General features: G+C 41.0%; 1 protein-coding gene across 5 annotated transcripts in view; it reads right to left on the bottom strand.

Moving 5' to 3' along the window:
* LOC139556254 (tyrosine-protein kinase Fer-like) overlaps positions 1–24,043 on the bottom strand; it is a 32,561-nt gene extending 8,518 nt beyond the window's left edge. For 2 of the 5 annotated variants that reach the window (XM_071370007.1, XM_071370270.1), the window contains exons 1-16: positions 23,893–24,043; positions 13,912–14,214; positions 12,900–13,073; positions 10,895–10,994; positions 10,457–10,640; positions 9,556–9,693; positions 9,328–9,447; positions 8,998–9,120; positions 7,855–8,044; positions 6,370–6,465; positions 5,460–5,666; positions 4,871–4,993; positions 3,261–3,317; positions 2,994–3,109; positions 2,639–2,733; positions 2,420–2,543 (exon numbers count right to left, since the gene is read on the bottom strand). In XM_071370007.1, coding sequence (XP_071226108.1) covers positions 2,420–2,543; positions 2,639–2,733; positions 2,994–3,109; positions 3,261–3,317; positions 4,871–4,993; positions 5,460–5,666; positions 6,370–6,465; positions 7,855–8,044; positions 8,998–9,120; positions 9,328–9,447; positions 9,556–9,693; positions 10,457–10,640; positions 10,895–10,994; positions 12,900–13,073; positions 13,912–14,121 — 2,057 coding nt within the window. In that variant the 5' untranslated portion in view covers positions 14,122–14,214; positions 23,893–24,043. Of the gene's footprint in view, positions 1–2,419; positions 2,544–2,638; positions 2,734–2,993; positions 3,110–3,260; positions 3,318–4,870; positions 4,994–5,459; positions 5,667–6,369; positions 6,466–7,854; positions 8,045–8,997; positions 9,121–9,327; positions 9,448–9,555; positions 9,694–10,456; positions 10,641–10,894; positions 10,995–12,899; positions 13,074–13,911; positions 14,215–14,472; positions 14,582–23,892 lie in introns of those variants that run through there. The other 3 variants (XM_071370185.1, XM_071370346.1, XM_071370105.1) reach the window with 2 other exon arrangements.
* Positions 24,044–26,632: the final 2,589 nt, after the last annotated feature.

Here is a 26,632-nt window from a genome sequence, read left to right as displayed (position 1 = left end):
TCCGTTTTTATCTTTTACTCCGTTTGCTACTTGAGTCTTCTTTTCTACCTGTCCTCCTGCTTCCCACACCAAGCCCTGCGCCCTGTCACTCAGGGAGAGCATGTGGTTGCTCAACCACGGAGTCACGAGCACTTTCTTACCATTCACTCTGCAGTCTGCATGGTCAGATAGATGCAACAAGATATTGGTGACAACAATGCTGATTACCACAAGCTTTCTATAGTTACCCTATTAATTTGTGTACCTTACTGCCTGCAAACTACCGTCTGCTAGTTTGTCTTTTCTTAGCAAGTTGTGCCTTGTGGATAAAATCAATTGTGTTAGCCACTAATGCTAATTGTTCATTAGCTGGCTTGCTAGCTAGCTTGCTAAATGTACTTCGAGAATCAGAAAACGTAGCTAGCTAATATAGCATGGTAAACAGATATTTCACCGGATGTATATGTATCCGCTTAGCGTTTCCACGAAGCCAAGTGTCAGGCAGTGGGAGATGCTGGATTTCGATTAAACATTTGATCTCAACACAGTTCTGTTCCCAAAACTAGAATCTGTTACGAACAGAGTGGACTAAGTTGTCAACTTTACCCTAAAGTTAAAAAAAATGGCGATGTTTAGAAGGAGTCCATGGCGAGAAGGAGTCCCTAAACGAAATATGCAAATGTGCGCTACAATGAGCCAATAGGATCTCGCAAACTCGTGCTTGGCTCTGCCCAGCTCCTTGCTTGTTCTGCCAACTATGACTTATGTGTTCCCATTTGAAACAACGGGCTGTGGTCTATCTTGGTTTAGTTATCAAACTTTGGTACCAGTGCTGGTGTAGGTCTAGACAAGCATGTTGTTTGTGCAACGGCATCGTCTAAATCAGAGAGGAATAGAGTTCGCCAGCTTTTAGTTCTAAAACCCGGAAATCAGTTACCTCTGGTTCATTCAGCCATCTCTATGGGCAAAGAATAGTTTTTTTGGATAAACCCCCAAAATAAGGTCTGAGGTTAACACAGGCTTAGGAGATCTTATACATTTTGTTCTATGAGATAATATCAGTCAGTTAACATGATCTTTATGAAGCATTGGTGTGCTTTGTGCTTTTTTAAGAACATAAATGCTTCAAAATTCACAAAAATGTACGTTAGCTGATGAAGATGAACTCATAGAACAAAACGTATATCTCCTAAGCCTGTGTTTACCACTAGAGATGTGACAAAGGGACAATTTTGCTTAACGTTTAAATTGCAACATCGGGTTTTCCTTTAACACGATAACAGAAAATTTGCAGACTCTTCGAAAGATTCCACATCAATTTACAATGCAGAATAACGGTACTATTAAATATGTATGACCGCTAGACTGAACACACACTTGCAGCCTTAGAGAAGAGACAGAGCAGGCAAGCCAGAGTAAAGGAGAGAGAGGCAGAAGGCAAAAGCGTGCTCATATGTTTTGGTAATCTGCATCTCGTAATGTCTTGTTTTACAAACCTTGCAAATACACCAAGTAGTCTCTTCCTCTCTGGTTGTATGTGAATTACACAACTTCCCCAGGCCTTTATAGCCTATTGGCTATAACAAGAAAATCATGTTTTGTGATAACTGAACTGTGATTTTAAGTGAAGGGAAAAAAACATTGTTTTCGTTTAGGGATTTTTCTTAACACTAAGGATCCCAACTTTGTTTAAACGTTTTAGCGTTCACACCCCTATTTATTCAAAAACTCCATTAATTTCCCCATAGGCTTTGACCAACGAGCCATGGTTGAGTTAGGGCCTACAAAAAGATGCCATTACTATTTCTCTCTATAAGCGAAGCATGCATATGTTAGCTAGCTACATGAGGACAGAAAACATGCAATGTAACATCTAATTAGATTCCCCTGGAAACACTTTGGTTCCTTCCCTCTCAATAATTCATCCCTGGTTTATTCATTCGTTCTCATGTCAAACAACAATGTATTCAAGGTGCTGCCCACTATATTCCAACTATAAAATTTGAATAATCATTATATTTCCACGATTCCAACAGTTCACAAATTCACTATGCCTAGATTTTTGTCCTTTTCATGCAGCCCTGCGTGGCAACGTGTGGAAATGATAACAAAAGTGTAGGAAATGCAGAAATTGAGGAAAACACTGAACATGATTTTTGTTTGAAGTTGGAATGAACTGTAAATGGAGAATGAAGAAAGCCAAATTGAAATCACTTACAATTGCTGTGTTGCCACCCTAGGGTTATAAACTACTCCAAGTATATTTAGAACTTTTAATATTAAAAAACATAAAATACCATCACAAATTTGAACAAATATTGTGATATGATATTTTGGCTATGTCGCCTAGCCCTAGTTGGAATACTCTATGGAGAAGAATAAACATACAATATTTCTGATTGATGTTGACAACGCTAAAACAAGGCGAAGATCTCCATACCTGTGGATGCAGTTTTTGAGCTCGAGGTAAGCCATTCCTGCAGCAGCATCTAATGAAAACTTCACCAGCTGTTTGGTCTTCAGGTCTTCCTTCTTCTTCCGTAGAAACGACAAGAAGTCCCCTCCTTCAAATAGGATATAAAATGTATATTCACATTTGTAACACAGTGTTGTAAACACACTACAATTGAGTCCTAAAAAGTTATGCTACTGGACTTACCTGACACTAGCTCCATCACAATGTAAATAGGCTGTCGTTGTGTGCAGACGCCTATCAGCTTCACAATGTTTGCGTGGTCATATTGTTTGAGGATCCTGTAGATCAAGAAAGTACCAGTATGAGATAATTACATAACTGTCAAATCTCTAATCACCAGATTAAAAGCGTGTGAAGTGAAATAATGTTAGATGAGTGAACAGACGTTTCAAGGTACTCGATGGGACCTGCAAATGATTGACAGCAGACATTTTCATCTTCTGATAGGAACTGGGACATGTGATCCTCTCACCTGGCTCGATAGGAACTAGGACATTCGGCGCATGTAACAAATAAAAATGTGATTTTGTCATCTAACCTGGCTTCTGATAGGAACTTAATCTTCAGCTCCTGTGGAAGATCCTCTTTACATGTTTTGACTGCCACAGGAGTCTTGTCCCGCAATGTTCCTTTAAATACCTCACCAAAGTTGCCCTAAGAACAAAGAAAAACAGAGATACAGTAACAGAAGTTGGTTTAATCAAACATATATTGACATCAATGATGATGAATGTCAAAACTAATCCAAGATAATATCTGTCCTACAGATGTAGTGAAAATGAAAAGGATATCTAAAATCACTCACTTTGCCAAGAAGCTCTCCAAGAGTAACATCCTCATGGTTGAGTATCCATTTTTTATCCTACAAAAGATGGAACAAAACATAGGCAATTGTAAACACAAGACACAGAACATCCACAAACAGTACAATGAAAACCATACAAAAGCTACTGTGTAACATTGGAGCACCGACCGACTACTTTATATTCAGAATGACTATAATCCGAGGCACAATTACAACAACAAAAAAAATCAACCACAAAAGACCTTGATGCCTCAAAAACATCAGAGAAGGGAAAATAATTTCAAAGTCTTTCCATCTTTGGCCCAGCTCAACATAACATTCCAATGGCCAGTCTCATCCAATAACACAATGATCAAATCCAAATCGCATTCTTCCAAGAGCGAGGTGGTCCCTAATGGTCAAATTTCACCGCTTTGCCATGAAGTGCTTGAAGAAAGAGCATTTAAAAACACTTATTATTCCTAGGCTTCAGCAGATCCATTACAGTAGTAATGACAACAACCATTAGCCCCGTGTTGGTGATGGCTGAGGCAATTAAAACACCATTATGTTCATCACCAGCAGGCTAGCTGAAGAGGACTCGAGGTCTTCTCTATGATTAAACCTGGCTATTGACAGTGTTGGCCTATTTTTGCAACACAGAGCGGATATTAAAAAGACATTTGCACTATTATACATGACAAATGTGTCCTGAAAAACATCATACAGGTCTGGAAACCAGGAGTTAATACTGTCAATTAGGGCAGTGAATTGCCAGGGACCTCACGATACGATATTATCATGATACTTAGGTGGCGATACGATATGTATTGCGATTCTCACGATTCTATATGTATTGCGATACAATACTGTGATTTTACTGCGATTCGACGTTCCAATCGCATCACTCACCATATGTCTGCTGCTGAGGGATGAGAGCCATGAGAAAACAAGTTTTGATCAGGCATGGAAATAAAAGTGCTGAAAGCAAATTGGATCCTTATTTAAAAAGAATATGGAGAACATACTGGAGCTCTGGTGCAGGTACAGCCAACCAGCGCAAAAATTATATTGCCATATTGTCCAAACGATACGATATAGGTTGTCAAAAATAATAACCTGATATTTTACTGCACATATTTTTCCCCCATCACTACCATTGTCAATGGGTAAAATAGCAAGGCGTCTTCTGGAGCACAGTATGATCACTGTGATTCAAAAGAGAACAACCTGGTATTGTAACTGGTATTGTAACCGTCTGAGAAGCTCTATTCTAATACATTAGAGTTTTAAAAAAATGTTTGATAAAAAAAAAGAAAGAGTGTAGTTAGAACTTCCAACAAAAAGTTGTTCAACTGTGATCACAGCACTTTACTGATTCAAACAAAAATATTTAGTTGATGTCAGAAGGGCTTATTCCTGACCATCTATTAGCCTCCTGCCACAAACACCACAAGATAATGAACAACCTAAGCATGTTGATGAGTTTCACAGTGTGATTAAAGGCCTCCATGACAGCTTGATGGCTTTAGCAATAATTACATTCCCAACCCTGTTGTGAGACCACTCATTGACTTTAGATCTGAATCACAGGGTGTATGAACAAAGATAGGAGAGGAAATATGTTTTACCTTGACGACTGGGTTTAAAAGCACCACCCCAGACTTCTTGGTAATAACTTGCTTTGAAGTGTAATGGTGTTCAATTAACTGAGGAATGGTCGGGAAGCCAGTGCCTTCAAAACGATACTGGTTCTGTGGACAAAGAGGAGGCAGACAGCATGGGATTGATTAATTACAAAGTTGAGTTGGAAGCTTTTCGAATCATCATCTTTTGTGTTACGGAAACAACTTTACAAGCAATTACTAGTAGCTGTCATCTGAACAAATTAAATTAAATACACATCAACCATAGAATTCCTTGCCAATTAATTTCCGTTTCCACCAAGGTGCCTGTGATCTCTCGTCTCTGTATCTTAGTAACAGACACAAAGCAACCATTGGCTGACGCACATCACATCAAATATACCTGACTACACCTTTATATTTTGTCTCTTTTACTGCTGAAACCTAGTGGCTCTGCAATGAGACAAACACCTGGTCTCAGATCAGTTTGTGCCATCATGTCAACTCCTTGTCATGCCAAACATGACTCAAACAGATCTTGGACCAGGCTAAGAAACACCTTTAGTTTATTCAGAACTGAACAAGTAGAACTCACGTCTGCAAACTGGATGATGAAGTGTCTCCGCTGTCCCTCTGAGAAGACAGACAGGACGTACTCGCCAGGCTTGCCGTGGCTCTCCCGGACCAGGAAGTCTCCCTGCTCTTTGAGCAGCTCCTGGGCCTCGGTCCTGGGGATGGCCCCATGGTACCACTCCTGGTCCCCCAGGGGCTTCTCACTAGTTGGGATCACGTCGAAAAACTGCTGGATACACACAATGGAATGATATGACATGATGATATATAATGATATGATGATGATTTGATAATGAAAGTTAGGGATCAATCAACAATTCCTGTTCAATTGCCAGTCAAGAGAGCTATAAGATCTGTCACTCCACTCAGATCAAACAGGCACAATTTGGATGCAATATGTATAATACACATATAAGAATATTTTGAAGATAAATACACAACGCAGAGGATGAGAGTACTAGAATTAATGGTCAATAGGGAATTGTCAATTTAAATAGGAGTTGGGTTTCAGTTCAACAGCTGTTTAGAATCTGTGGAATGTCACTCCTGAACTCAGAGTTACGTGTACCACGTTGTCATTGGTCTGTACATTGAGTCGGGAGCAGGATACTGGTTATTTGGCCATTGGCCCAGTGGTACTGCAAGGACTTCTGATTCGTAAACCCCAGGCTAGGGTGTAGGGTTAGAAATGGCACCCTGTTCCTTTGTTCAGTGGAGAAATGCTGAGGACAGAGGAGACTGAACATCTACCTACCAGCATAACATCTTGATTTGTCCTTCTCAAATAAACCTATTTTTCTCCCCCTGATTTGTTTTGGGGTCTGTGTTATTGAAGAACATCAATTGCTAACACACAGGATAAGTTTCCACACTCACTACACAAGAACACAATACTTTTAAAACCTGTTTTTTTAACAGACTTCAGAACTTACCGATGATGAGCCAAGGACTGATTTGGGAGAGCGGAGGATGCCGGCTAAGGAATGACGCAAGGTGTCAAACTTTGATGTCCTGTCTTTGCCTTTGTCCTGAAAATACAGACATATGGTTGAAAATGTGTTGAGAATAAACAGTTGAGCAAGCTGAATACACTCTACTATAGTGTATAGAGGTTTATAGCTATGACAATGTGCTTACACTGCCCTCCTCTGCTCACCCAACTCTCTGCAGAGAGAGCTAGAGTTGAGAGGCTCAACAGCACCCCCATATCATCTACCACATACTGCAGTCAACAAAATGCTTTTTATCTTACACTCATACACTGCTCCATTCAAAGCCAAATATCTCAACGTTGGTGAAACATGTTTCCCATTTCACTGAAATGACTAAACCAGTGGAAAACTGGTATGCAATGTTATCAGTGTTTTTCTTCTGAGCTGGTTTATAACGACACCACTGGTTTTAAACAGGAACATGATTGACACAGAGATACATCTATTTTTAGATCGACATTTCAGTGACAATTGATGAGAAAAGTAAAAAATTGTTTTAATGAAAGTTCAAAGATTCATCACAACAGTGTCCTTTAGATGAAAACCCACTGATTTGCCTGAATGAGTATGTTCATGGAGAGGGCACAACAGTGTCCTTTAGATGAAAACCCACTGATTTGCCTGAATGAGTATGTTCATGGAGACAGCACAACAGTGTCCTTTAGATGAAAACCCACTGATTTGCCTGAATGAGTATGTTCATGGAGACAGCACAACAGTGTCCTTTAGATGAAAAACCCACTGATTTGCCTGAATGAGTATGTTCATGGAGACAGCACAACAGTGTCCTTTAGATTAAAACCCACTGATTTTCCTGAATGAGTATGTTCATGGAGACAGCACAACAGTGTCCTTTAGATGAAAACCCACTGATTTGCCTGAATGAGTATGTTCATGGAGACAGCACAACAGTGTCCTTTAGATGAAAAACCCACTGATTTGCCTGAATGAGTATGTTCATGGAGACAGCACAACAGTGTCCTTTAGATTAAAACCCACTGATTTTCCTGAATGAGTATGTTCATGGAGACAGCACAAGACAAAGAAACATCCTGGCTTACTACTATACAATGAATAGAAAGCAGTAAACTGACACAGTACCAGTATGTGTAAGTGTATAGAAGTAAATATCAGCCGCAAAAGTATCTAGGGCTAACAAAATCATCAAGCAAACACATTTAATCAACAGACGCTATACAGTATCTCTGAAAAGGTCAGAGAGAGAAGTTCATAGTAGGACAGTGAGTGGAAAGTGCTGCATTCCTTCTGATTACAAAGGAAGTAATATCCCGGAATCCACACTGATGTTCTCCGTTTAACCATGGTTCACAATCACATATCAGATTGGATTCCGACTTGACAAGTAAATCCTTCCTATTCTAAAACCAACAACGGTCAACTCCACAACAATAACCACTCACTCACCATGGAGTTGACGGAGCGCGCGTCGTCCTCGTAGTTGACCATGGGGGGAGGCTCCTTGCCCTCGTTATCCTGCATCTTGTGGTCAAGCAGGTCCTTCTGGGCGCCCAGCTTGGCTTCTGTGCAGCGTAACAACTGGACCGTTTGCCTCAGCTCCTCCAAAGACTGCTTCTGACTGAGCAGCAGCACCACACTGATGGAGGGAGGGAGATGGAAAGAGAGAATGAGTGTGGTGTGAGAGACAGGGAGAGAGAAGCAGAGAGATGGAGAGAGACAATGTGAGAGAGTGAAAAGATAGAGATTGAGACAGAGATGGAAAGAGAGAGAGAGAGAGAGAGAGAGAGAGAGAGAGAAAGAGGTCAGGCTCTGGCGCTAGTCTGAAATCAAACAGTATTACAACTACTTAATCCACCTCTCGGAACAAGGATGTGGAAAATTATTTTCTAGTTTGCGTTCCACCAGAGGGATATATAGCCTACAGTGTGAGCACTGAGCTGTTTCTGTGCTCTGATTAATGGGTGTGAAGACATTTCACTCAAAACAATTTAGTCAAACACCCAACAAACATTGCTGTGGAAGCAGAGGACCGTTTTTAAAAGTGATGCTTGCCACAGAAGGGATAAAACCTATACGCACAATTCTTCACAAAAAACAACTTCTCAACTGTCCTAATCACTTTATTAATGTTTTCAAAAAGAGAACTTCAGACAGGATAAAAACTAGCCTAGGCCATACAACCAGTCCTCATCCTTAATCACACCTGTAGCTGAGACTTCACATGGGGATGACTGGACAGGCCTGATAATATCATCGTATCTTACAGGGGATTATCCAGCAGACCCTGAAATATGTGCTGAGCCCTGTGCTACAGACATAGCTCTGTCTATTGTACCCTGTCCGCCTCAATGAACCTTCACATCATTCATGCTCCTAGAGTTAGATCATGGCCAATCGAGCTTCTTAGAAACAACGACAAACTTGGAATCTATTAAGCTAGTCACTAATGGTCTCTGTTGTTATTGTTTAATGGCACGTGTACAACTGAAAGCCATGAGATTGAGGAAAACATCTAACACATGCTATGGGAGATAATCTTATCGAGAATGCAAGAATCATTAGAGCTGTATTGTTATGGTAGCAACGTACTCAGACTTCTTTTCACATGTTTTGGTGGACTCATCAAGCTTGTTTTCCAAGTCTTGCATGAGATCCTCCTTGGTGCGTAGGCTCTGCTGAGTGAGGCCCAGCTCATCTGATGTGGATTTCAGCCTGCGGAAGGAGATACACTTTAATCCACTGTATCTGACCTTTGACACAATCAGTCAGCCAACAGAGGCACACACTATATCCTTAGTCAATAGGAGATGCTGTACGGATTGATTCCTCGCACCCTCCTCTCACCTTTTCAAAACGTCAGAGAACGAGACAAGGTTGATGACGGCAGTACTCTCCTCCCTTCATACATTTTCTACTCACATCGCTTGTAAACTGTCTGCAGTCAAATTGTTCCATAGGATCTCGTTTGCTTGAAGATTCTCGGTTTCCTCCAACAGTGAAACGTCAAATTCTACATTTGGTTCTTTGGTTTCTGGAGACCTGGAAGATGATGATACTTCATGTTAACCAAAATTAGAAATGGAAATAAAGTACTGTTATTGACGCATAAAAAGGTAACATTTCAAAGGCCTTAAACTAAAAGCCTACCTGTGAACCTCAATGAAGTGTTCATACTCTGACACAGGATCAATTTGGTCGATGGAGGTGTGGATTTCTTTGTGGACTTTCACTATTTCATCAGTTAAGAGACTGGTTATTTCACTGTATTCCTCCAAAATCCCCTTCCTGAAAATGACGGAACAGTCAGAAAATCATTTTTAAAAAAATACAGAAATCAAGGTTAAAATTGAGGTAAGCGTATGCTCAGTATATGAAAGGTTTAAAAACACACATTTGCGTGACTCGAGGATGACACAGATGGACAGCTCTGCGGGTTTATGAACAGGGATAGACACATTGTCATTCTAAAACCCCTTGTATTTCTCACTCAGTTCAGAAATATCATTTCAGTGGAGGAACTCTGAATTGTTCTCCTGTTATTAACATCTGTCTAAGACTTAAAAAACGTTGTGATTAAAAACACAGCTTAAGCAGGACATTCTGAACGAGAGGGTGCCCCCGCCTCCTAGTAATCCTACGATCGCTATGAAATGATGGGATTAAGCCTCATCTGGGATCTAATCCCATGCGACACCAAGAAGAACCCTTGCAAATAGTTGTCATTTACGTATTACAATTTCCAAAGAATGTTTACGTCACAGATCTGATGACTCATAACCTGCAGTGTGCTGCTGGACGTCTAGGATGGACACTGCAGAAAAGGAACACTGCACACAGTGGCATATGCACCCAAGTGTGTTCAACATTTCAACCCTTAGACCATCATCGGGGTTCAACCCAAGGGTCGAGACGTAACGAAGCAAAGCACAATCTACTTGTTAATCTACTTTAACCTTCAAGATATTCTCAAGCTCATTGAATGAATCTTTACGTAGTGTATCCCTTGTTAATCTCTGCTGGAGCCACACACACACACTCACACACTCACAGTGCACTGATCATCTCCTCCTGCATCTTCTGCAGGGAGTCGAGCAGGAGGGGCAGCGTGGTGTCGTGGTAGTGCTCCTGGTGGAGCTGGGCACTCCGCACCGCCAGCACGTACTGGTTGTGGAGGTTGTGAAGCTTCATGGTGGCCTTGTCGTAACGCTCCCTCGCCTTCTCCGGCTCCTTGCCTGAAAACAAACCCAACAAGTGCTGTACTGCTGGTTTGTCTGGAGGAGGTTTAAAATGGTTGTGCCTCATCATCCGCCGCCCAAGATATGTCGGTCATATGATCTCCCTCTGCAGGGTTTGGTGACTAATGTATTGATGCACTTCAGCTGGTCTCGAATAAGACTTCATATATTTCCTCCAAGATAAACTGCACTACTATGAATCATTACATTAAACGTATATTTTTCTGTAAATAATCAGGAGAAATTCTTACCTTTCACCATTGCGTCTCTGTATTTTTCTTTGGCGCTGTGGGCATCCTTTGTTAATTGTCTGTAGGTGCCTTTTAACTTTTCTAGGTCGCTTTTTGTCACCTAGGAGAGATCATATCGGAAACATCATCACATCCTCTCGTACAGTGGTTCCCAAACTTGTTATAGTCCCGTACCCCTTCAAACATTCAACCTCCAGCTGCATACCCCTCTAGCACCAGGGTCAGCGTACTCTCAAATGTTGTTTTTTGCCATCATTGTAAGCCTGCCACACACACACTATACGATACATTTATTAAACATAAGAATGAGTGAGTTTTGTCACAACTCGGCTTATGGGAAATGACAAAGAGCTCTTATAGGACAGGGCACAAATAATAATAATCAATAAGTCTGCCCTTTATTTAACCATCTTACATATAAAACCTTAATTGTCCATCGAAAATGGTGAATAACTCACCACAGGTTAATGAGAAGGGTGAGCTTGAAAGGATACACATAACTCTGCAATGTTGGGTTGTATTGGAGAGAGTCTCAGTCTTAAATCATTTTCCACACACAGTCTGTGTCTGTATTTAGTTTTCATATTAGTGAGGGCCGGGAATCCACTCTCAAATAGGTACGTGGTTGCAAAGAGCATCAGTGTCTTAACAGCGCGATTTGCCAAGGCAGGATACTCTGAGCGCAGCCCAATCCAGAAATCTGGCAGTGGCTTCTGATTAAATTAAATTTTCAAAGAACTGCCTGTTGCAATTTCGATGAGGCTCTCTTGTTCAGATATCGGTAAGTGGACTGGAGGCAGGGCATGAAAGGGATAACGAATCCAGTTGTTTGTGTCATCTGTTTCGGGAAAGTACCTGCGTAATTGTGCACCCAACTCACTCAGGTGCTTCGCTATATCACATTTGACATTGTCCGTAAGCTTGAGTTCATTTACACAGTAAAAATCATCCAATGATGGAAAGACCTGTGTGTTGTCCTTGTTAATGAAGACAGAGAAGAGCTCCAACTTCTAAATCATAGCCTCAATTTTGTCCCGCACATTGAATATAGTTGCGGAGAGTCCCTGTAATCCTAGATTCAGATCATTCAGGCGAGAAAAAACATCACCCAGATAGGCCAGTCGTGTGAGAAACTCGTCATCATGCAAGCGGTCAAACAAGTGAACATTATGGTCAGTAAAGAAAACTTTAAGCTTGTCTCTCAATTTAAAAGAAAGTGTCAATACTTTCCCCTTGATAACCTGCGTACTTTTGTATGTTGTAAAAGCGTTACATGGTCGCTGCCCATATCATTGCATAGGGCATAAAATACATGAGAGTTCAGGGGCCTTGCTTTAACAAAGTTAACCATTTTCACGGTAGTGTCCAAAACGTCTTTCAAACTGCCAAGGCATTCCCTTGGCAGCAAGAGCCTCTCGGTGGATGCTGCAGTGTACTCAAGTGGCGTCGGGAGCAACTGCTTGCACGCGCGTTACCACTCCACTATGTCGCCCTGTCATGGATTTTGCACCATCAGTACAGATACCAACACATCTTGACCACCAAAGTCCATTTGATGTCACAAAGCTGTCCAGTACTTTAAAAAATATCCTATTGTCCTGGTTTGCAGTGGTTATTTTAAATAGACAAAATGATTTGCTTTTCTTCCAAAAACAAGGACATTTCTAAGTGACCCCAAACTTTTGAACGGTAGTGTGTGTGTGTGTGTGTGTGTGTGTGTGTGTGTGTATAAATATATATACACACACACACACATATGTATACACATACATATTTTGTGTGTATATATGTGATTCACATTTTTATTGTGTGTACCCCAGTGTGGGAATACCTGGTCTAGTCAAAGAAAACAAACATGCCCTGATCTAACTGCAGGATTAGCATTTTAGCCACAATACAAGTGCCTCTTTCACATGTGTGAAACACCCTGTCAACAATACCCCATATCACCACAAATAAAGTCAATACTAGGCTAAATGTGAGTGTGTTTGTGTGTATACAGTACCTTGTTCATCTCGGACTCGATCTGTGTGTGGATGCTCTGGTAGCTCTTCTTAACCTGCTGCTTGTCTTTGATCATCATAGTGAGTCTGTGCAGAGGGCCAGAGTTCAGCTCCTCCGCGTGACACTTCATGATCTGACTCAGCTGTTCTGTCTGCTGGACCATGTGGGCCCAAGACTGGAGAGATGGGAGAGGAAGAAAAGAGAAAGATAGAAGAGAGGGAGAGGTAGAGAGGAAGCGGATTGAGAGAGAGAGAGGGAGAGAGCGAGAGGGTGGGAGAGAGAGGGAGAGAGCGAGAGAGGGAGGGAGGGAGAGAGCGAGAGAGGGAGGGAGGGAGCGAGAGGGAGCGAGAGGGAGGGAGGGAGCGAGAGAGAGAGAGAGCGAGAGAGATAGAGAGGAAGCGAGAGAGCGAGAGAGATAGAGAGGGAGCGAGAGAGAGAGAGCGAGAGGGCGGGAGAGAGAGGGAGAGAGAGAGAGGGACAGCGAGAGAGGGGGAGCGAGAGAGCAAGAGAGAGAGAGAGAGAGGGAGCGAGAGAGAGGGAGCGAGAGAGAGGGAGCGAGAGAGAGAGAGGGAGGGAGGGAGAGGGAGGGAGGGAGGGAGGGAGGGAGGGAGGGAGGGAGGGAGGGAGGGAGGGAGGGAGGGAGGGAGGGAGGGAGGGAGGGAGGGAGGGAGGGAGAGAGAGAGAGGGAGCGAGAGAGAGAGGGAGCGAGAGAGAGAGGGAGCGAGAGAGAGGGAGCGAGAGAGGGAGCGAGAGAGAGAGAGAGGGAGCGAGAGAGAGAGAGAGGGAGCGAGAGGGAGAGAGAGAGAGGGAGAGAGAGAGAGAGAGAGAGAGAGGGAGCGAGCGAGCGGGAGGGATGGAGGGAGAGATTGAGGGAGCGAAAGAGAGAGGTTCACCAAAGCACCATTTTTTATCTCACCTTAAAGACATTACTGATGTAGTCTGTGTTGACACTTGTGTCTGTACTGTATACATGAATATATCTGTATTTCTGAATTGATTGTGTTTGTGTTAACCTTGGAGACGTTGCTGATGTAGTCCATCTGGGAGGAGTTGTCGTGCTTGTCCACCTGCTGGCTGATGTTGAGGAGGAGAGAGGCGTACTCCTTGTCGCTCTTCACCCGTAGCGTCATGAAGCGCTTCACTGTCTCCAGCAGCTTCAGCTCCCAGTCCTGCAGCTTCAACAGCCCATCGTGGGAGTTCCCCAGGTCCCGTCCGAACCCCATCGTCCCTCTTCCCTTTTCCTCACGACACGCTATTTAGTCTCACACTTCACCGGGCCGGGAGGATGGATAGTCACCCTCAGTTCTGCATCTTTCCTGGAAGGAGTATTGAGGCAAATCAGCAGGGGCTGCTGAGGGGAGGACGGCTCATAATCATTTCTGGAACGGAGTCAATGGAATGGCATCAAACACCTGGAAACCATGTGTTTGATACCATTCCACTGTTTCCACTCCAGCCATTAGCACGAGCCCATCCTCCCAATTTAAGCTGCCACCAACCTCCTGTGAGGCACATACAGAAACTGTAATAAATGTGTAAAACATTTGGCACAAATTACAGCAAATTGATAGCACCTGTCCTGGTCGACAAAGGCAAACTGCTTGTTGAATGTTGGTTAGTCACTAGTTGCAGACAGTTGGAAGGTTTTCTATGAATTAGCCTAAATAAAAAGGTACTCCTTTGATTAGCCTAACCCTTTATAGACTGCAACAACCTTCTGATGCAAGAGGCAGTTTTCTGAAATAAAGACCCACAATGGAGGAAGGGGAGGGCGACCAGCTTAGTTTAGGAAGTGGGTGGGCCAACAGTGAAGCGGCCAAAACAAAATGGTAACAAATTCATGTAGGCTACCTAACCTCACCATCCCTCATCTCTGCTCTCAGGTAACTATTTATAGGCCTACCACAGTTAGACAAAGTCAATAGAAACCAGAAACAGTAGCTACAATACAGCAACAGGAAGTAGGCTAGTCTAATGCGAGATAGGAAGGTACACCTTCAGAGACAAGGCAGATTATAAAACAGACAGACAATCACTCTACCTCTGCTACTACTAGACTGCCAATTTAATCTGGCTTTAAACCTCGGGGGAAAAGCTTATTATCTCCAAGTCAGATGCCTTCTGTTCTGCGCCAGTGTCTCACACTAAAGACTTTTAAGGTGCTGATAAATAAAGAGTGCTGATAAATAAAGTAGACTCCAAGAACATCTTCAAACTTGAACTACCAGTTTTAGAAGTTAAATAGTGGGGCAAACACCATTTGTCAAAGATGCACTAAGCGCCCCAGAAACTACAAAAATGTGCTTTTCTATTGGGAATGTTGTTGTGTATATCCCAGTCAGATCACACATGCCATCCCCACATGCCATCGCCTAATTGGAAGTGAACGTCTTCAAATAGTCTGCCTTGATCTAATATGTGAAAACTCTTAAAAGAACCCCTTATGAGAATGGAGCGGCTGGAATTCAAAGTAGTATAACAGAACCAGAACAGCCTATAACCTAATCTGAAACAGCCTTATTCGGCAAGTAGACAAACTTGTGTCATAAATGGGTCATAGCATGAACACTAGGACAAGTACAACAGTAGAGGCTACTAAGCCAACACAAAACGTCCTCCACATTCAGAAAACATTTTGAGTTATGCATTCTCATTATAACAGTACAGAAGATCATGTGAATTGTATTTAGGCTGTCCGTGCAAAATCAAGTGGAATAAGTGTCAGTGACATGGCAGATGTGGTCACAGTAAAATATTAATTTATTAATTCACTGCCAAAGGAATTCAAAAGATGTAATTTTACCACCCACCAGTCGCAGGCTATAAAAGAAGATGAAGGAAATGACTCCACTGTACAGTGTGAGCACTGAGACTATACAGAGTTTATAGCTAATGTCTCTGGTTTATTCCAAAACCAGTTCAAAATGCAATTACAGAAGCTGGATCAGAAGCAAATCTTTCACAGTTGAAAGAATAAACTTAACCTAAAAAATTATAACAAACCTGATTAAACTGACACAGTAGGCTACTAGAAGTCTACTAGCTAAACAGGGACAGTGCCATTTTAGAAAAGCTTTTGTAACAATAGCAATGCAATTTTGTAAAACTTGATCACCTGTCCCTCACATTACTGTGAACACTTACATTCCCTTTAATGGTGGCTGTGAACACTTACTTGTAGCCAAAATCAACACCCCACAAAGTGTTTTCTTTTCACACCTACTTTAAGTCAGATAAGATAGAGGGAGCATCTTCAGTAGCACACCAGGCTAGTGTTCAAGTGATCAGTGACCTATGTAACTGCCACCAACAAGCATCATGAGAAGAAGGCTGAAAGGAAACCACAACGTGATTATAATGAAGAAAGACGTAGGCCTATTCAAGTCATGAGACACATTGAGTAGCCTACAATACGGAAATGCTTTGGGGCGGCTACCTATTCTCAAACATCTTAGGCTAGGCCTATATGACAAAAATGAAAACTGGATAGTGGGTCATTGCACTTCAAAAAGCACAAGAGGATTTTGACGCCGACCATCTCAGATTGTTCAGAAACCGTTTCTGTAGTTAGAAACAGATCAGTATTACTGCAACATTATTTTGTTGAAATATAATTTGTTCTCTGAGAAATTAAGCTAATTGATTGCACCCATTTGGACATTTTAATTTATAGGATTGATATAATATTCAAGAATTGTAGTACCTAACATCTGATTTGGACTAAACTTTTTTCTAACAATGAGTAAGACATGAGGAATCCAAAGAAGTGGTCAAAAGCCATCCACTGACCCCCCACACCAATAATGAGTATATATTCACAGTTCTCTATGTTAGACAATTAGTATGGCGCTGCGATTTAGAGTATTGTCTCTTCATCCTATATAATGTATTCTCAGTGTATTTGGTAATGTTTTTTTTCCTTGTTCAGAGAAATTAGTCATTGAAGTTGTTGGGTTTCAATTAGCTTAATTTCTCAGAGATCATTTCAGCAAAATAAAGTTGCAGGAATGCTTATCTTATCTGTTTCTAACTACAGAAATAATTTCAGAACAATCTGAGATGGTGGTTGTCACAGCTTGCTGAAATGACATGGAACAACCCTAGTTGTTTTGTTTTTTCATGTGAATTTTTGCCAGCTATAGATCTAACTGTGAGCAGCCAGGTTTAGCCCAATAAACTAAAGACAGAAAATAAGTGTCAGTAACTGACAGATATGGAGACAAAATGTCATGAGTGGGTCACACTTCATATATGAAAACTATAGGCTATGGAACGGTAGCTAGCTACCGCACAGACACAATGCATACAACACTAAATACTTCCACCAAGCTAACTAACCACTGTAGCTAGTATTGACATTATAATTAAAATCACAAAGGATTAGTTTCCATGAAACAGATGCCTGTGTTAGCTGCCAAGTTAGTGCCGTGTCCTTAGCTAGCTATGTTGTGCAAGCTAGCAAATATGCTAATGTTAACTAGCTAGCTAAACATTTGGCTATTGGCTGGCACTGGCAGTATGGGATTTTGGAGAGTGAATAAAATTGTTTCTTCGTCATCTTGCTAGGTAGTTATCTAGCTGTGGCCATCTGGCTAGTATCAATAAGCGCTTCTACAAAATAGCAACATTAGCGCAGCTAGCTAACATTGGAATCTAGACCATAATTCAGGAATCTGCCAGGAGCCAATTTTTTCTTGAGAGGATGGTCAGGGGGGGTGGAACATAATTACAAATAATTTGTAGACTGCAAATTGGCCGCAAGTTGCCCAAACATATAATATTTGACCCAAACAATAATTTCAAACCTTGCATACATTTGTATATGATCACGTGTCTCTCTATGTGTGGGAATTTCCAAAATTAGTATCATTTGGGAGCTACTTTCCTGGTGTTTTCACAGTCATGTCCAACAATTGAATTTTATTTACCCAAAAATTATATATATATATATAAACTCAAAATGTTGGACACACCTACTCATTCAAGAGTTTATTTTTTTATATATTATTTTCTACATTGTAGAATAATAGTGAAGATATCAAAAGTATGAAATACCTACATATGGAATCATGTAGAAGGCAAAAAAATTAAGTGTTAAATGGTGTTGATGGTTTTTGCGACTGCTCTTGAAGAAACGTTCAAAATTATTGAACATTTCCGGATTGACTGACCTTCATGTCATAAAGTAATGATGGACTGTCGTTTCTCTTTGCTTATTTGAGCTATTCTTGCCATAATATGGACTTGGTATTTTACCAAATAGGGCTACCTTCTGTATAGCACCCCTACCTTGTCACTACACAACTGATTGGCTCAAACGCATTAAGAAGGAAAGAAATTCCACAAATTAACTTTGGGGCGGCAGGTAGCATAGTGGTTAGTGCGTGGGCCAGTAACCGTAAGGTTGCTGAATCGAATCCCTGAGTTGACAAGGTAAAAATCTGTCGTTCTGTCCCTGAACAAGGCAGGTAACCCACTGTTCCCCGGTAGGCCGTCAATGTTAAATACAAATTTGTTCTTAACTGACTTGCCTAGTTAAATAAAAAAAATACCTGTTAACACTTTTTTGGTTACTACATGATTCCATGTGTGCTATTTCATAGTTTTGATGTCTTCACTATTATTCTACAATGTAGAAAATAGTCAAAATAAAGAAAAACCCTTGTATGAGTAGGTGTGTCAAAACTTTTGACTGGTATTATTTATATATAGGGGGGGGAATAAAACCACCTGTGGCCCAGTTGGTGTGTCTGAGCTATTAAAGCCTTCACCTTTTTTATTTGACCTTTAATTAACTAGGCAAGTCAGTTAAGAACAAATTCTTATTTACAACGATGGCCTACCAAAAGGCCTCCTGTGGGAACGTGGGCTGGAATTAAAAATAAAAATAAAGGACAAAAACACACATCACAACACTACATAAAGAGAGACCTAAGACAACATAGCATGGCAGCAACTTTTCCCTGACACAAAATGGTTGAAGGGATGGTGGACCCTCAAACATTTCACATGGAAGGGGTTCCTCCACTATCAGGCAGGTACTTAACCTATAAGGCCTAGAAAGAAAACATTGAAAAGTAAGGCTTGCATAACATAGTGAGTCACCCACAATAAAGAAATAGCCTCTGACTGGCCGCCTAGTGAAAGTGCAAGAAGAGAGAGTTGTTTTTGATCAGACTTGTTGTGTCACGAGTCTGATCACTTTTGACCCGTGTTTTCTAAAAGTACATATAGTAGTTAGTCAAATAGAAAAAGTAGCCAGCCGCCCTCAGGGCCCAAATTGTTTGCAGAAGAAGCTACAATTTGGTGGCCTCTGGTACATTCTAATGCCTTGATTTCATCTGAAATACACAGCTAAATGATTGAATATTTTGTCGAGTTTACCTCCTAGATTGGAAAAATGTGTTGTGGTATTGTGTAGAAAGACATGACTTTACAATTTTAATTACTGAAAATGTATATATTCAGTTTATTTTTGTTTTGGATACTGTCTAGGTCTATATGATCAGGACTATTTTCTAAATAAGAGAACATTAAACCTGTCTTCTCTTGAGATTAAAGTTTGATTTACAGTTTTACTGCAAGATATGAATTGCCACAATGATGTTTGTTCTTAAAATTATGTATTTTATTAAAACAGAAAAATGAAGTAAATAACCCACATTATCTTTAAAAATAAATGTATGGTTTTGATTTTCCTGGTTTCTGTTTCCTCAGTTTTTCGCTCCAGAAACCCCCCCCCCACTTTTTTAATAGAAAAACAAAATTGGATGTTCTAAGTCCACAACAACAACCACATCAGGAGACCACTTTTGAGGTCTGGGAAAAATCAGATCAATTTTGATTTTGTAGTGTAAATTACCCTTAATTTAAGTGTGCAACTAACAAGAGGCTGTTGTTTAGCAGTGTTTTGATGGTAGGGTTTGCAAAACAAATACCCACTGGATTGATGAAAATAGTAATGATATCATTCTGCCAGGTAAGCATAGGCTACTTCGTATTAACATTTAATTGAGAAGGTTTTTGGGAAAGCCTTTCCATCTACCAGAAGACTGTTTTCATTAGCATCATCGCTAATGGCTACACAAAGTGGTAGACATGTGCACTGCACACACACACTCTTGTTGCTTCTTCAGAAAGTTGCAGGAAATACAAATCGCTGAGGCACTCTGTTCATGTCTTATGATAAATTAAATAATTTCCCCAATTTTTCTATACATTTAGTTGATTCCCTGCTAAGGTCAATAAATGTTTGAATATTGTTGAATTCCATTTTGATGCCTGGATTCCACGAGGGCACTAATTGTCATATTTGGACCAGAATGAGGCTCTCTACTACCTACTACTCATGCAGTGATGATTCACCATCAAATGGTTTTCAGAATTCATCTGCAGATAAATCGCCAAGAAGCCTACTAGTAGCAAACGCTCTCACCGATGCGATTCGGAAGGCTACACTGATTGACGAGACTAGTCATTCACTTAAGCACCACTGTCTGGCATTCTAGGAAAGTAAACCTAGGAAATCCTTTGGTTTACTTGTCTCGGTGCGATACCATAGACATATAATCACATTGCATGAATGTCAAAGGGATATAGGATATGGACTTTATTCAGTTAGTTCGACAACTTTTATAAACTAATCAACACTTGCTGTTCAATTGTCAATCAAATCACAGTAAATAGCCTACTACGCGCCACGACTCCGCGTGCCTGGCTATGTGAAACACGCAAAAAACAAATGAATGTGTCAGAAAACAATAATTAGACTAAGTCGTAGATTGACTCATCGTTAACACTTACATTACATGGGACATGCAAATTCACAAGTATCATGCTTACTCTCCCTCCTCCGTGTAAAGAAATACAACTGCAACCAGAGATATGTACAGTACCTTCGGAAAGTATTCAGACCCTTTGAGTTTTTCCACATTTTGTTAGGTTACAGCCTTATTCTAAAATTGATTCAATCGTTTTTTTCCTCAATCTACACACAACACCCCATAATGACAAAGCAAAAACAGGTTTAGAAATGTTTGCTAATTCATAAAAATTAAAAAAACTGATTTTTTTTTACATAAGTAGTCAGACCCTTTACTCAGTAATTTGTTGAAGCACATCTGGCAGCGATTACAGCCTCGAGTCTTCATGGGTATGATGTTAAAAGCTTGGCACACCTGTATTTGGGGAGTTTCTCCTATTCTTCTCTGCAGATCCTCTCAAGCTCTGTCATGTTGGATGGGGAGCGTTGCTGCACAGCTATTTTCATCTCTCCAGAGATGTTCGATCGGGTTCAAGTCCGGGCTCTGGCTGGGCCACTCAAGGACATTCAGACTTGTCCCGAAGTCACTCCTGCATTGTCTTGGCTGTGTGCTTAGGGTCGTTCCTGCTGGAAGGTGAACCTTCACCCCAGTCTGAGGTCCTGAGAGCTCTGGAGCAGGTTGTCATCAGGGATCTCTCTGTACTTTGCTCCGTTCATCATTGCCTTGATCCTGACTAGTCTCCCAGTCCCTGCCGCTGAAAAACATCCCACAGCATGATTCTGCCACCACCATGCTTCCCCATAGGGACCGTGCCAGATTTCCTCCAGATGTGATGCTTGGCATTCTGACATGCACTGTCAACTTTGGGACCTTACATACACAGGTGTGTGCCTTTCCAAATCATATCCAATCAATTTACTTTACCACAGGTGGACTCCACAATCAAGTTGTAGAAACATTTCAAGGATGATCAATGGAAACAGGATGCACCTGTGCTCAATGACAATAGGAGTCATTGTCCCAAAGGCGGGAAGGTAGGTGACATGCTTAGGTCCAAAATAAGTCCATAGAAACAAATTTGGCAGTAATTGGACAGATTTTGGAAAGAGTGAAACTTCGCCTTGCCTCTCCCTCTCTGCTGCGTTTCCTTGTAAATCGCTTGCTTTGTGACTTACAGGCACCTATCCTATCAATAGATTGCTAAAACATTCATATCGTTCATTCTAGCGGAAGAGTGCTCGACGGACTAGCGAATCTAAACTTTTAAATCAAAAGTTGCCTAGTTAAAGTTGCAATAAGCAGAAACCGCTCCTCCATTTTCTTGTTGTTCAAATTCTAATAGTTTGCCTAATTTCAGTGTGTGACAAAAACGAGCAATGTATAATGTAGAGCGGCATTGTACCATCTAAATCGCTCTTAAATATATTTTCAATAAACAAAAATATTGTGTTTTCACCTTGTGTACAAAACCAAAAGTAAAAGATGCAAAAACTAAACTAAAGAATGGGAAGCATAGAAATAGCGCATATAGAATAGATCTACCAATTATTTTAGACTTGCGTTCAACGAGAATGACAGACCTATAACTCACATTTCTATGTGAATTTGGTTGGGTCGCCCAAAAAGTTGCTTTAATATGAAGTGGAAAATGTATCTGGCTGAAAATTTGTCTGTCACCAGCTGATTAGCCGACAGACAGCGTTAATGGAAAACACTGCTTTGACCTGACAGTGTCTCGTGACACAACAACCAACCTTGGGTACATTCAGCCAGTAGACTGCATTTTATAAGCCCACAGCTGTAGAAAACTTGTCAAACAACAAGTCAATGACTTGAAGATGAACAGCTATCTCAATTTCAGTAAATCGGTGGCCACAATGCCATTCTTCACATCTGGGTCTCCTTCCTCTCTAACGTGTGCCACAAATTGTGAGTCAACCCGTGTAGTTGAAGTTGTACACAGGAGTATGACAGTGAAATGTCTTCTTAATGTGATGTTGTTATAATCCTCTTTCTCACCAGCAATAACACAATTAGGGTGGGTGGGTGGGTGGGTGATGGCTGGCGGAGGGGACCAACAGTGGGAGTTAGCTAAGCTCAACAAGGATTTGCTGTGTGCTACAGAACAGCAGTGGTGGCACTGCTGCTTGAATAGCCCATCTGAGTGAGCAGTCTAGCAAAGGAATGTCCTCCTGATTCAGTTCACTGCTGTAGCATGAAAAGGTCATGGACTACAAGGCTGACAGACATAAAGTGTCCTGACTCCACCTGATGATACATTATTTTCTAGACTTTATTTCATATCTAACGTATGTTTGTAGCTTAATGTAGGCAGTAAGTGTATGCAAACACTGTTAGGCTACGCTATTTGTTAGCTATGATGGGAGAGAGAATATTGGACACAGCTGGCTGAGTGTGACAAGGGGTTTTGTAAAGTCTAGTTGGCTGGCTGTGACAAGGTTTTCTGTAGCTGCATCCGTTTCATCCGCCCATTTCGTGGCAATCCATGATACAGTACTTTACAGCAACTGTTTCTCAATAACACTGGCTATAATGTCAACAAGCTGTCATAGATGTCAAAACCATTGATGGAATACAATAACAATCACAATGAACTGTTTGCAAACTGACAACATAATTTGCACTTTCACCTAAGATGGCCATTGAATACATGCCTACATGTTTCCCATCCTGAGGAAAGTTTTTGTGCATCAAAGGCATTAGAACAGAACATGCGCCAAAGCTCCTAATGTGGATGTGCCTCTTCTTACCAAACACGGTCCAGTAACTAGCTAGCAAGAGTAGGCTAAGCATCTAAATATCTGAACATAATCTGATTCACATTGTCAAGCTAACTAACTAGCAAACTATTTTAGCATTAGCAGTTAGCTTGCTAGCTAGCTAACGCTACCCACATTTAGGGTGAAAACTGTTAACTATGTGACAACAAAAGTTTAATAAATAGTTTCTGCGTTATTATAAAATGTTCCTATAACAATATCATGCGAAATTACTTCATCGGTGTTTTTATTAGCTATTACCTTGCTGGCTAACCCGCTAGGTAAAGTTAGCTATTCCTGCTAATTTCGGTTGTCTGGACATTTTTTTTCTCCAGGAAAAAAAATCCTTAACCATTGCTCGAAAGTGTTTGTTCTCTAGCAAATATATATCAAATCTACATGATCCCATTCAAATAGACCGTTGATACAATCAATGACAGACTGCACTCACTTTATTATGATAGTTTCTTTTCTCCTGTTATTTCTCCTTGTCTCCTGATTTCTTGGTATTCCTCTTTTCTTTTGCTCGGCTGCCGGAGCTGGGATTCGGGAGGGGTTTCCGCTCTGGCTCTGTACGGGTCTGGTCTACCATAGGGGCTATGACGTGTGTGTGTGTGTGTGTGTAAAATACTGTGTGTTTTAGAAAGAGATAGAAATGGTTAAATTACTCAGCTCTGCTCCTGACATACATACATGCAAGCCCCAACGTCCATCACATCACACACTCACAAATCTTACGGTATACAGCTTCACTGTGCTCCATATATGCCCCTCTCCTCCCTACTCCTATGACTTCTTGTGTTTTTGGGTAAGAAAACAAACATATTAATAGCTATTCATTAGCTCTTCAATAGGCTACAGTCCCCTCGAGTTTATGACTAAATTGTATGGCGGCATTTGTACAGGTAGCCTAGCGGTTAAGGGCGGTGGGCCAGTAACCGAAAGGTCGCTGGTTCGAATTCCTGAGCTGACAAGGTAAAAAATCTGTCGATGTGTCTATGAGTAAGAAACTTAACCCTACTTGCTCCTGTACATCGCTCTGGATAAGAGAGTCTGCTAAATTACTAAAATGTACAGTTGGGAGGCCTACTGTAAAGAATTCTTATCAATCATAATTGATAAGGAACAAACTAAGAGTCAATCAATTATAGCTAATAACCTTATGTTACCACTTTCAGTTGGAAGAGACTACAGTAGTAATTTTGCCCACTACATACACTATAATTAAGTCCCCAAGGGTTCCAAAACTGGGTTGGGACTGGGACCACATACACTACCGTTCAAAAGTTTGTGGTCACTTAGAAATGTCCTTGTTTTTGAAAGAAAATTAACATTTTTGTCCATTTAAAATAACATCAAATTGATCACAAAAACAGTGTAGACATTGTTAATGTTGTAAATGACAATTGTAGCTGGAAAGGGCAGATTTTTTAGGGAATATCTACATAGGTGTACAGAAGCCCATTATCAGCAACCATCACTCCCGTGTTCCAATGGCACGTTGGGTTAGCTAATCCAAGTTTAACATTTTAAAAGGTTAATTGATCATTAGAAAACCCTTTTGCAATTATGTTAGCACAGCTGAAAACTGTTGTTCTGATTAAAGAAGCAATAAAACTGCAATAACACTAGTTGAGTATCTGGAACATCAGCATTTGTGAGTTTGATTACAGGCTCAAAATGGCCAGAAACAAATAACTTTATTCTGAAACTCGTCAGTCTATTCTTGTTCTGAAGGCTATTCCATGCGAGAAATTGCCAAGAAACTGAAGATCTCGTACAACGCTGTGTACTACTCCCTTCACAGAACACAGCAAACTGGCTCTAACCAGAATAGAAAGATGCGTGGGAGGCCCCGGTGCACAACTGAGCAAGAGGATAAGTACATTACAGTGTCTAGTTTGAGAAACAGATGCCTCACAAGTCCTCAACTGGCAGCTTCATTAAATAGTACCCGCAAAACACCAGTCTCAACATCAACAGTGAAGAGGCGACTCCGGGATGCTGGCCTTCTAGGCAGAGTTGCAAAAAGCCATATCTCAGACTGGCCAATAAAAATAAAATATGGGCAAAAGAACACAGACACTGGACAGAGGAAGATTGGAAAAAGGTGTTATGGACAGACTAATCTAAGTTTGAGGTGTTCGGATCACAAAGAAGAACATTCGTGAGATGCAGAAAAAATGAAAAGATGCTGGAGGAGTGCTTGACGCCATCTGTCAAGCATGGTGGAGGGAATGTGATGGTCTGGGGGTGCTTTGGTGGTGGTAAAGTGGGAGATTTGTACAGGGTAAAAGGGGTCTTGAAGAAGGAAGGCTATCACTCCACTTTGCAACGCCATGACGCACCCTGTGGACGGTGCTTAATTGGAGCCATTTTCCTTCAACAGGACAATGACCCAAAGCACAGCTCCAAACTATGCATGAACTATTTAGGGAAGAAGCTGTCAGCTGGTATTCTGTCTATAATGGAGTGGCCAGCACAGTCACCGGATCACAACCCTATTGAGCTGTTGTGGGAGCAGCTTGACCGTATGGTACGTAAGAAGTGCCCATCAAGCCAATCCAACTTGTGGGAGGTGCTTCAGGAAGCACGGGGTGAAATCTCTTCTGATTACCTCAACAAATTGATAACTAGAATGCCAAAGGCTGTAATTGCTGCAAATGGAGGATTTTTTGACGAAGGCAAAGTTTGAAGGACACTATTTCAATTAAAAATCATTAATTATAATCTTGTCAACGTCTTGACTATATTTCCTATTAATTTTGTAACTTATTTCATATATGTTTTCATGGAAAACAAGGACATTTCTAAGTGACCCCAAACTTTTAGTTAGTAACTAAACGGTAGTTTATATATATGTTATGTTTTTTATTTTTCTAAGTCTAATCTCAATTTTGAACAACCATTTCTTATGTTGACCAGAGCATCCACCAAAGGATTTACTATCTCATATTGTTGTATGGTATTGATCCTTTCCACGTTTTCTGGCAAGGTGATCGTCAGAGCCTGTGACAAAGACAGCAAGGCCCTGAGATGAGAAGTTTTGAAAATAATATTCCATAAGTCTGTCTTTATGTTACACCACCCCAGGTCTATTTGCTCTTAATATCAGATATTATTCAAACAATGTGTTGTGCAGTTTAACTTCCGTCCCTCTCCTCGCCCCGAACCAGGGACCCTCTGCACAC

The sequence above is a fragment of the Salvelinus alpinus genome, chromosome 1 (assembly GCF_045679555.1).
Source record: "Salvelinus alpinus chromosome 1, SLU_Salpinus.1, whole genome shotgun sequence".
Classification (NCBI taxonomy): Eukaryota; Metazoa; Chordata; class Actinopteri; order Salmoniformes; family Salmonidae; genus Salvelinus; species Salvelinus alpinus.
This window is presented reverse-complemented; position numbering and strand designations above follow the sequence as displayed.